The sequence below is a fragment of the Oratosquilla oratoria genome, chromosome 13 (assembly GCF_046742065.1).
Source record: "Oratosquilla oratoria isolate Oo_2021 chromosome 13, ASM4674206v1, whole genome shotgun sequence".
In the NCBI taxonomy this organism is placed as follows: domain Eukaryota; kingdom Metazoa; phylum Arthropoda; class Malacostraca; order Stomatopoda; family Squillidae; genus Oratosquilla; species Oratosquilla oratoria.
Genome location: NC_134789.1, coordinates 280,578 through 292,965, shown reverse-complemented (window position 1 = coordinate 292,965; position 12,388 = coordinate 280,578). Strand labels below are relative to the sequence as shown.

The 12,388-nt window shown below is 37.1% G+C and overlaps 1 protein-coding gene across 3 annotated transcripts in view; it reads right to left on the bottom strand.

Moving 5' to 3' along the window:
* Naglu (N-acetyl-alpha-glucosaminidase) overlaps positions 1 to 12,388 on the bottom strand; it is a 192,890-nt gene that overhangs the window by 52,505 nt on the left and 127,997 nt on the right. For all 3 annotated transcript variants that reach the window (XM_076196766.1, XM_076196765.1, XM_076196764.1), the window contains one exon: positions 4,742 to 4,814. In XM_076196766.1, coding sequence (XP_076052881.1) covers positions 4,742 to 4,814 — 73 coding nt within the window. The remainder of the gene's footprint in view (positions 1 to 4,741; positions 4,815 to 12,388) is intronic.

Sequence of the window (12,388 nt, the reverse complement as noted above, 5' to 3'; positions counted from 1 at the left end):
GTGGATGGAAGACTTCTTGCATGAAAGAAAAATGAGAGTAGTGATAAGAGACAAACACTCTAATTGGGATGAAGTGATTAGTGGACTTCCACACACAACAGTTCTGGCCCCTATAATGTTTGCTATATATATTAATGATATGGATGAAGGAATTGAAAGTTATATGAGCTTCTTTGTGGATGATGCAAAATTGTTGAAAAAAGTGAACACTATAGAAGATAGTGAGTCGCTAAAAAGGGATCTCAATAAAGCATGGGAATAGAGTAGGAAGTGGGAGATGGAATTCAATATTAAGAAGTGTAGTATAATGGAAGTTGGAAAAACCTAAAAAAGAATAGTGAGCCCATATATATTGGGAGAAGAAATTAAAAAAGTAGAAAATGAGGAGGACCTGGGAGTCATTATTATGAATAATATGCCCCCTGAGAAACATATAAACAAAATTTTTGGAGATACTTATAATCTAATAAGAACAATCAAAGTGGCATTTACATACTTGGATGAAGAAATGGTGAAGAAAATACTGGTCACTTTGATAAGACCAAGATTGGAGTATGCAGTGACAATGTGGTCACTAAATACAAAAAAAATGTATAACAAAACTTGAAAGAATACAAAGAGCAATTACAAAATTGGCACCAACACTCTCAGAACTATATGAAGAGAGACTAGCAAAACTTCAGCTACAGACATTAGAGCAAAGAAGAGAGAGAGGAGACTTGATAACTATTTATAGAATCATGAAAGGCATAGAAACTATTGATAGAGAGGATCTAATAAAATGGGATAGTAGAGATACAAGAGGACATGGAAAGAAAATCAAGAAAAACAGTTATAGAAGAAACCTAAAAAAGAACAGCTTTCTCCACAGGGCAATAGATGTTTGGAACAAGTTAGATGAGAAAGTGGTGTGTGGAAAAACAATACACAAATTTAAAAACAGTCTAGATAAAACGAGATATGAAGACAGGACACCATGAGCATAGCTCCCCTTCCTGTAAAATACAACTAGGTAAATACACGTCAGTCGAAGTAACAACAAAGTTTGGAACTCCAGGAAAACTTCAAGTTTCATCGATCTCAACGAGGGAGCACCTTTGTTGTATTAATAGAGAAAGGGAAAGCTCATGGTGTAGTGGGAAGGTGAAGAAAAAGGAGAGAGGGATTACTGAGGAAAATGGGAGGAAATGATGAAGGGGATGAATGGGCCCCGGATGTTAGAAGAGGTGTAAACAAGAGGGGTGCAGAACACTCAGACGATGAAGAGCAAGGAAGCAGAAGTGTCAAAAGCAGAAATATAGATAATAGTAGATCAATGGAAAGAGAAGATAACTGCTTTTATGGATTTAAGGAGGGAGGAGATGACAACCTCCCCTGACTAGTAAATCTAGAGGAGAAACTAAAAAAATATGAACGAAACATGGGAGGTTAGGTTTAACCAATTAACACTAGTTACCCAAAGAGTTGATAAACTGGAAGAACTAAACAAGGAGAATCAATATGTAACTAAAGAAATAGAAGAATTAAAAAGACAGATAAAAGAAGTAAAGGGTGAGAATGAGGAATTACAGAGGAATAATAAAGAGAATAAAGAGTCCATAACAAAAGAGGTAAGTGGTTGGAAAAAAGGACAAGAGAACAATAAAATTGAATTTAGAGGTATAGTGGAACAGCAGATGAAAGAACAAACTAAGGACACAGTTATTAAAATGATGAGAGAAAAGGAGAATATAGTAAGAGACTTAGCGGATAAAAAGAAATGTATACTGTAATTATATTAGGGATGGAAGAGAAGCATAATCCAAATAGGACTACAAGAATAAAGGAGGAAAAGGAAAAAGTAAATAAGATATTAGAAGTAGTTCAAGAAGATGAATCAGAAACAGGGAAAGAAATAGAAGAAATACATGGATTAGGGAAATACAATACAGATAAGACCAGACCAATTAAGGTTAAATTCAGGTCACAAACGACAGTAGAGAATGTCTTAGCAAAAACAGAGAAACTAGCAGTGATCAATGTAAACAGGTATGGATAAAAAGAGAAATGAATAAAGAGGAGATGATGAGAAAACAAAAAGACTAGAAGCTAAGAAAAAAAAATGAGAAAAGAACAGAGTCAGAGAGAAATTCTATTGGATAGTGGATAAGAAAGTGAGGAAATGGTTCATAGCAGAGAAAAACAGAAGGGAAACAGAAAACACAATGATAGTAGCAGAAAATTAAAAGTGTCTTACACAAACATAGATGGCTTAATAACAGGCTTGAACAAACTGAATGATTACCTGAAGGAAAAAGAACCGAACATAATGGGAATTGTAGAGACAAAACTGAAAGGTCCACTACCATCCAACACTGTAGGACATGGTGCATATCATTATTGGATTAGAAACAGAGGTAAAAGAAGGGGTGGAGTTATGTTCCTCACTAAGGATATAAATGTGAGGAGTGTCACATATGGAAAGAATAGAGATGATTATGATGGAAGTGGAGGACAGGGATGGGAAGAGCAGGAAGTTTGTGGTAAATTATGTGCCTCCTAAAACGGCTTTGTGGGAAGAGAAAGAACACAAAAATATGCTAGAAGACACAAGGATAACACTAAATAAGATAATGGAAGATGGAGAAAGAATAGTTATAATGGGTGACTTTATTTGTAAAGAAATCTGCTGGGAAGAGATGACAATGAAGGGTGGAAACGACCTATGGGGAAATGTACTACCGTACTTGATATGATCATAGAACATACAATGACGCAATGGATACAAGAGAATACTAGGTATAGAAATGAGGAAGAACCATCGAGACTGGACCTAATAATCACATCAGAACCAGAAACAGTGGACAAGATTGAATATAAGACACCAATAAGTAAAAGTGACCACATATTGGTTAAACTGGAACTGAGGAAAAATACATGGAAAACAAAAATATAGAAAGAGAAGATTGTTGTATGATTTTTTTTTTTTTTTTTTTTTTTAATATAAAATAAGATAATTCTTTCAAAAAGTAGACTGGGAAAGAATACATAGGGAGGAAACAACAGTAGAAGAGAAATGGAATATTTTGAATTTTTTTTTTATAAAGAAAGAGTGGAAAAGTATGTTCCAAGACAAAAGCAAGAAAAAGAATATGTAAAGTGTTGGTACAACAAAAGATGTAGGGAGTTAAAAGACAAAAGGGATAAAGATTGGATAAAATGGAAAAAATCCAAAAGGCCTGAAAAATGGAAATATACTAGTTATAGAAATGAATATGTACATGTGTGCAGAGCAGAAAAGAGAAAATACGAAAAAGATGTCATAGAAAAATGTAAAGATCAACTAAAACTATTTTACAGATTTGTAAACAACAAACTGAAAAACAAACAAGAATTAGAGAAATTACGACAAGGAGGAGTTGAATACACAGAGGAAATAGAAATGGCAGAAATTATGAACAAGCATTTTAAATCAGTGTTTACAAGGGAGAACATACAACCTAGAGATATCGAGTGGGAGGAGAAAGTCCCCCCTATGAAAGAGATAGAAGTATCAAGGAATGAAATAATGAATCACTTGAGTAATCTCGATGTCAGAAAATTACATGGAAATTAGAGAAAACAGGGAGAAATCCCTTCAAGCTGTGACAAAATATCATCCACACACAACCCCTCCCCATCCCCAGCCCTTTCACTTCCTTGTTCAGCAGACATAGAAAAGAGAGAAGATGGGGAGAAAATCCCTTTGGGCAGTGTCAGTATATCATCCATACACAGCTATTTTCCATCCCCTGCCTTCTCCCTTCCTTCCTCAACAGACATTCCCCTCTTGCTCAAAGCCCCATTCAACACATCCATCCATGTCATCTTTGGTCGTCCCCTCAAGTTCAACCTCCACCCACCTCTGCCTTCCATGCCTCTTTCGCTAATCTTCCTTCACCCATTCTTTCCATGTGTCCAAACCATCCCAATACTCTTTCATCAGCCCTATTTGCCAGTTCCTGTTCCATCCCTGCTCTCCTCCTTACCCCATTTCTCACTCTAACCATCCTTGTAACCCCTACCATACTTCCCAGACACTTCATCTCAAACACATTTAAACTTCTCCCTTCTTCTCTCTTAAATCCCAACTCTCTGTCCCATACAGTGTCATAAGTACAATCATCCCTTCATATAATACCTCTTTGCACCCATTCCCAGAAGTCTATTTCTCATGACACTGCAATAACCCAATACATTTACTTGCTTCTTTCAGTCTACAATTTACCTACAGTCCCACTCCTTTCTCTGCCACATTTGACCCCAAATACATAAAATTGTCCATTTTCTCCAGACTCTCTCCTTTAAGACTCACTGTCATCCTCTCCCTTTGTGCATCTGATCTCATTACTTTTAACCACATTTTCCTTCAACTTTCTCCTACCACATAACTTCCAAAACTCCGTCACCAACTGCCTTTATTCCTCCTCTAGCCCTTCTACATGTGCAGTAACTTCCACAAACAACAACTGGCTCACCACCCACTTCTCTTGATTATCTTAAACAATCTCCAATCCTCTGCCCATTAACTTTTCATTTATCTCCTGCACCACCCCCATCCATGTACGCATTAAACACCCATGGCAACATAACACAGCCCTGATGCAGCCCCACCTTTACCTCAAACCACTTTCCCTATTTCCAATTCTAACACAGGCTCTATAACTCTTGTAAAAACTCTTAACTGCTCTTAACAGCTTCAGAAGTTGCATACAGTGCTTACCATGAGTAATTTCCAGGCTTGAGCAATGTCGGGTGAAGCAGTGCCATAACGTCTCTGTCCATAGTTTGCTGCCCTATTAATATTAAAAAGAGACTTTAACTAACATACCATATAACATCTTTAAGTATTACCTATAACTACTTCATTGAGTTTCACTGGCTGGAAACCCACAAGGACACAGCAGCTAGCAATGGACCCCAGAACTTTCCACACATCCCTCTGGGAAAAAAATTGAACTGCTATATTAATTGCATTAATGTGGGTCTGCCTGTTCATGACTTGTATTTACCTAGTTGTATCTTACGGGAAGGGGAGCTAAGCTCGTGGTGCCCTATCTTCGTATCTCGTAGTGTCTAGTTTGCTCTTAAATTTGTGTATAGTTTTTGCACACACTATTGTTTCATCCAGTTTGTTCCAGACATCCACCACTCTGTGTGGAAAGCTGTTTTATTTAGGTCTCTTCTATAACTGTCCTTTTTGAGTTTCTTTTCATGTTCCCTTGTAATTCTCTTATCCCAATTTAGTAAGTCTTCTCTATCAAGGATTTCCATGCCTTTCATAATTCTATAGATCATTAGCAAGTCCCTTCTTTGTTCCAGAGTTGGTCATTTCAGTTTTGACAATCTCTCCTAATATGACAGTTTTGAAAATGTTGGGCTATCTTTGTAGTTGCTCTTGGATTCTTTAAATTTTCTTTATGTTATTTTTGGTATGGGGTGACCATAGTGTCACAGCATACTCAAGTTTAGGCCTTATCAGTGTGACTAGTATTTTCTTCACCATTTCTTTATCCAAGTAGGTAAAAGCCACCTTTATTGATCTTAGCAAGTTGTATGATTCTCCAGAAATTTTGTTTATCTGTTTATCAGGGGACATGTCCCTTGTGATGATTGCTCCAGGTCTTTTTCAGATTCCACTTTCTTTACTTCCTTTGTACCAATTTTATATTGTCCTGATATCCTTTTTTTACTTTTTCCAAATTCAATTATGCTACATTTCTTGATGTTGAAGTCCACTTCCCACTTCTGACTCCATTCCCAAACCCTGTTCAGATTTCTCTGCAGCAACTCTCAATCTGTTTCAGTACTCACTTTCCTCAGCAATTTTGTGTCATTTGCAAAGAAACTCATGTAACATTCCACACCCTCATCCATGCTTAAAGAGTGTAAATTTGAAGTCTACGATCAGTTAACAGAAATATTAAGTTGGTAGACACTGGTTATGTGTCTATTGCTTGGGGGCAGGCAAACGTTGTTCCTGTTTTTAAAAAGGGAGCTAAATCATCTGTATGCAACTACAAACCAATCAGTTTGACATCAGTTATAGGTAAAATGCTTGAATCAATAACAGTTAATAGACTCAGAGAACACATTGAGAAACATAATTTTCTCCAAGGTTAAGTCATGTGTGACTAATCTTTTATCCTTTTACACTTAAGTATATAAGGCATCAGATAACAATGATAGTTATGATGTTATTTACCTTACCGTATATACTTGTCTATAGGTCGAAATATTAAGGATTTTTTTTTAGGCCAAAACCAAGGGGTCGACCTATACACAAGTAATAATCTTGTTAGGTTGAAATCCAGACATGACAAGAAAGGCTAGGAAGAACTCTTACCTTTTCTTTAGGTTCAGAAATCAAAATATTTACCTACTAGTTACTACCAGTAAACAATGGGGACATAAAATACACGGTACGTACCAAAACATGTGAAATTCTTTCTAGATACGGTAACCCCATACGGAATACGATAAACACCGGCTTTGGTGCCCGGTGTTTGGTTGTTGTGTATTTTCGTCTTCGTGATGTCTTTTGTCGTCCTGCTTGTCTGGCACACTACTTCCAAATTGGTGGTTCTTAAAATATGTGTCAGGTTGGTGGCAATGTCGCTGGTTGGCAACACGAGACGTCTTGTTGTGCTGTCCTGTTGCACAACAAGACGTCCATCTATTTTTGATTTTTTTTTCACAAATTTTGTCTACTGTGCTTGTAAGAGAGACTGGTCTGTAATTTGTTGGGACTTCTTTGTTTCTCCCTTTATATAATGGTATGATATTGGCATTTTCCAGTCTTCTGGTATTTTTCTTTAAGTGAGCAGCTCATTACATTATTTATTTTGTCTATTAGTTTGTTTTTACATTCTTTTAGTATCCAGTTTGCAATCCCATCCAGGCTGTATGATTTCCTGACATTAAGGTTCATTATTTGGTCCATTATTTCTTTTCATGTTACCATTATTTCCCTCATGGGGAGGTGGGGGGTTCACTTCACTCTCTTCATCCCAATGCTATGTGTCATGTTCACACCATGATCATGGTGAAATCGTGCTACGCATCTCTTTCACCGCGACCTACATAGACGCGGGCCTAAGCATAAAGCGATGTAGGGCTGGCGGTGGAGGAACAATGAACTCTTTATTCACCGCGACCTATATGGGTGTGAGTACTACGCACGAAGGTACTCGTGGGTCGGCAGCGGAAGAGTACGAAATCAGGGCCTTTTGCCAGCAGAGGTCAAAGGGCACGTAAATCAAACCAAGCAAGGAAGTAGAAACCCCCCTTTTCCTTGCCATACTATCTTTTAGGATAAGATATAAAATAGTGACTATATTGTAAGCCCTCTTCACACAAAAATAAAAATACTTGTGAAATGTGTGGAACTGGGTAAATAGAAATAGGACAATTTAATTAGATGTATGTTGGCACCTGTGTCATGGCACTGGTGTTGTATGGTTGTAGTATAAAAAAGGAGGGCAAGCACTTTTTGGAAGATTACCGCACCCGCACTCTGTTCTCATCATATACGTAGTAGATGTAAGTAGATAAATTTGTAGAATCATGTAATCAGTAAAATTTTGTTGTTTGTACTCCACCATATTTCTTTATCTGATGAAGAAAATAATCCAAAGACTAAGAGAGGCAAATTGTTGATCTAAGATTCTGGATTGTAAGCACTACTCGGGTCAAAGGTTAAGATTCGATGTATCAACTCAAATACGGAACTTAAGATGTAACATATAAATGGAGGCCTCCTGTCCGGGATATTTTTTCTTCACTGGATAGAGAGATTGGTGTGTGCAAAGCACTTGGTAGGAAATTTAAAGATAAAACAGAAACGTAGGCCACCGAGCGACTAAAACTCGTGATCAATCGTAGGAACACAAATAGTCTTGCTCTATTGTTTACATACCAGTGCTGCAAATTTTGCTGTTTCTTATGTGTCGCATATCCAAAATTTCACGTTCAAATTCTCCAAGCAGCTCTGAAAAGTCCCTCTCGCACTCAGATTTTTCTAAAAACGTGTTATCTAAGTTGTATCTATTTTTGGGGTTGTGTAGCCCTACGTTTAACACGCTACACTTAGAGATATTGAAGTTCATTTGCCATTTCACCGACCATGTTAACAATTTATTAAGATCATCCTGCAGAATCTGGGCGTCGTCTCCTGACCTAATTAGGCATCCTATTTTAGTGTCGTCCGCAAACTTACTAACATCACTATTTATCCCATCGTCTAAGTTAGAAAATAGACGCATAGGTCAATTCTCCATGGGATTAGCAGGAGTGACAACGTCAGCACCCATAGTTAAAGTGTTACTTGAGATAGATGATCAGACAGTGAGCATTGAAGTAGGATTAGCAGATCTCCCAATAAAAGGGATAGATGTCCTAGGAAATGATTGTAGGTGACACAGTTCAGGCCAGACTCATGACAGTGAATGACCCTATACCCAGACAGATGCATACACACATACACTCGCCTTCACGCAGTAAACACCTCCATCATTGTCGTCATCATCGCGGGACCAAGAAGAAGAGGATTTACGACGAAAAAGGAAACCTGGTTTGTATTGTAGGGGTGGGGAGTGATTGTGAGTGTCCAAAATGATATCTCTGTAGTGCTAGCCAATTGTATTAACACGGAATTAGCAAAAATGAAAGAAAACAATGACTCGAAAGTCAACCATGAACCAGAGCCATCTGGCGTCAGTCTGTCGAACCACGATGTAAACAAACACTCCCGAAACACATGTATCAACAACAACAAAGATTTTCCAGGATTTAGTAAGTATGACAGCAGGAACTTAAGTCGATTATTAGAGATAGAGAGGGATATGAGCAAAAATAGGATATGGTGGGAGAATGAAATTATGGACTTAAAGAAAGGATATCATTGGCCTAATGGGCTGCTTAGCACAAGCGAATCACGAAATTTCTGACCTAAGAAAAACCAACTTGGATCTTACAAACGAGATTAAAGAAATGAAAAGGGATATAAATGAGAATGAAAGGTGATAACAAAAAGAAGAGAATTAATGATAATAACAATAGCAGTGAACAATAGAGGTGAACAATAAAATACAAGAAATGACGGAAAAAATCGAAGAGAACCTAGGTGAGGAAAGTATTCAGAAATTTATGAAGTGGAAGGAAAACATTGAAAATAAGGAAATTGCTTTCAAAGAAATAGTCAAACAGCAAATGCAGAATAATGCAAAAGACACAATTATCCAAGTAATTAATGAAAAAGCTAATTGGGTCAGAGATACAGTAGATAAGAAAAAATGTATTGTTGTATATGGACTAAAAGAAAAACAGGGATTTGCGAGGTACATGAGAGAAAAAGAAGAAAAAGAGACAGCAGTAGAAATCCTAAATGAAATTCAGGGGGGAGAACGAGATGCAGGCAAAGACCTGGACGAGACATATGTAATCGGTCGCTATTCTAAGGATAGAAATCGACCTCTAAAGATAAAATTAAGGTCACAGATGGTAGAAGACATATTTGAAAAAGTAGGCAACTTGGCAAGGAGTGAAAAGTACAATAAGATATGGATAAAAAGAGAAATGAATACAGTGGAATTAGAAAAAGAAAAGTCACTAAGAGAAGAAGCAAAGGAAAAAAAACTCGATGAGAACGGAGACAGAAAGCAAGGAATTCCATTGGAGAGTAATCAACATGAGATTGAAGAAATGGCACATCAAAACGAAAAAACCAAAGACAGAAAATAATAGAGGAAGAAGAAAATTAAAAGTGGCCTATACTAACATTGACGGATTAATTTCAGGTCTGAACGAACTCAATGATTACCTGCTAGAAGAAAAACCAGACATAATGGGAATTGTAGAGACTAAACTAAGAGGTGAAATACCATCCATCGATATTGGACAAGGACTATATAATTACTGGATAAAAAACAGGGACAAGAAACAGAGGGGAGGAATCATGTTCTTGGCCAAGAAAGACTTAAATGTGACAAAAATTACGGAGGGCAAAGGTAATGTTGAACTGATCATGATAAAGTCAAAGACAAGAATATGAAAAGTAGAAAGATTGTGGTAACCTATGTGCCCCCAAAAACGAATGCTTGGAAAGAGAACGAACATACAAAAATGCTAGAAGATACAAGGAAATCACTAAATGAGATACTAATGGGCAGGGGTAATCTGGTAATTATGGGGGACTTCAATTGCAAAGAAATTTGTTGGGATAACATGACAGTGTGAGGAGGAGACGACTTGTGGGGTAATGTACTGCTGGACATGACCATGGAATACACAATGACCCAATGGGTCAGTGAAAACATCAGATACAGATGCAATGAAGAGCCATCGAAACTAGATTTAATATTTACAACAGAACCTGAAATTGTGGACAAAATCCATTACAAGACACCAATTGGAAAGAGTGACCATATACTCATCGAAACTGTACTAAAGGGAGAAATAGACATGGAGAGAAATGAAAAGCATTGGAAAGGAAGATTGATGTACAACAAAACGGACTTTGCAAAACTAAAGATATTCTTCCAGAATGCAAACTGGGAAAAATTCTACATGGAAGAGACAAAAGTGGATGAGAAATGGAATATCTTGATGGAAAATTACAATGAAGGGGTAAACAGGCATGTACCAAGACAAAAGCAAGAGAGTACATTAAATGTTGGTTCAACAAAAGATGCAGTGAGGCAAAAGAAAGAAGGGACAAAGCTTGGAAAAGGTGAAGAAAAGATAAAAAAAAAACTAGTAAATGGCAAATTTATATAAACTATAGAAATGAGTATGTTAATGTGTGAAGAGAGGAGAAAAGGAACCATGAGAAGGATATTATAGATAAATGCAAAGAGCAACCCAAACTATCCTATCGATATGTGAATGAACTTAAAATCAAACAGGAAATGGTGAAACTACGCCAAGGGAATGTAGAATACTGTATACAGAAGAATTAGAAATGGCCAAAGTCATGAACAATCACTTTAAATCTGTCTCCACCAGAGAGAAAATACAAAATTGGGACGTAGATAATAACAAGCAGTCTCCCTCCATGAGTGAGTTTACAACACCACAAAAAGAAACATCAGAACACCTATCAAACCTTGACGTCAGAAAATCAAATGGCCCGGATGGAATTGCAAATTGGATTATAAAGGAATGCAAAGAAGAACTAACGGACAAAATACACAACATAATAAATAGCTCACTCAAAGAAGGAAAGATACCTAAAGACTGGAAAAATGCTAACATTGTACCAATACATAAAGGAGAAAACAAGGAAGAACCCACCAACTATAGGCCAGTATCACTAACAAGCACTATAGCCAAAATTTGTGAGAAAAATATCAAGAATAGATGGGTAAAACATCTGGAAGACAATAACATAATAAACCCAAGACAATTTGGGTTCAGACAAGGAAGATCATGCACCACAAACTTAATATGCTTCTACTCAAGACTAATAGACATAGTGCAAGAAAGAAAGGGATGGGCTGATTGTGCATTCCTAGACTTGCAAAAAGCTTTTGACAAAGTACCACACAGAAAATTACTAAAAAAAACTGGAACACATACGAGGAATACAAGGGAACCTACTAAAATGGATGGAGGACTTCCTGACTGGTAGAAAGATGAGAGTAGTGCTCAGAGAAAAATATTCAGATTGGAAAGAGGTGATCAGTGGAGCACCGCAAGGATCTGTATTGGCACCAATAATGTTTGCTATTTATGTGAATGACATGGACAAGGATGTGAAATGTTACATGAGCTTCTTTGCAGACGAAGCCAAACTGTTAAGGAAAGTAGAAACTGATAAGGACTGTGAAGCAATGCAGGAAGACCTGAATAAGGTATGGAACTGGCGTCAGAGATGGGAAGTGGACTTTAATACTAAGAAGTGTAGCATAATGGAGTTTGGAAAAAGCAAAAATAGAATATCAGGAAAATATACAATTGGAACCAAGGAGGTAAAGAAGGTAGGATCCGGAAAAAGATTTGGGGGCAATTATCACAAACAACTTGTCCTATGATAAACAGATTAACAAAATTGTTGGGGAGGATTACAACTTGCTGAGATCAATAAAAGCGGCATTTGCATACTTGGACGAAGACATGAAAAAAAAATATTGGTTACATTGATAAGGCCTAGACTAGAGTATGCAGTGACATCGTGGTCACCCAGTACCAAAAAGAATATAAAGAAAATAGAAAGAATCCAGAGAGCAGTAATAAAAATGGCACCTGCACTTGCAAACCTATCATATGAGGAGAGATTGGCTAAACTGGAGTTACCGACACTGGAGCAAAGAAGAGAGAGAGGTGACCTACTGACTATCTACAGAATCATGAAAGGCATAGAGATACTTGA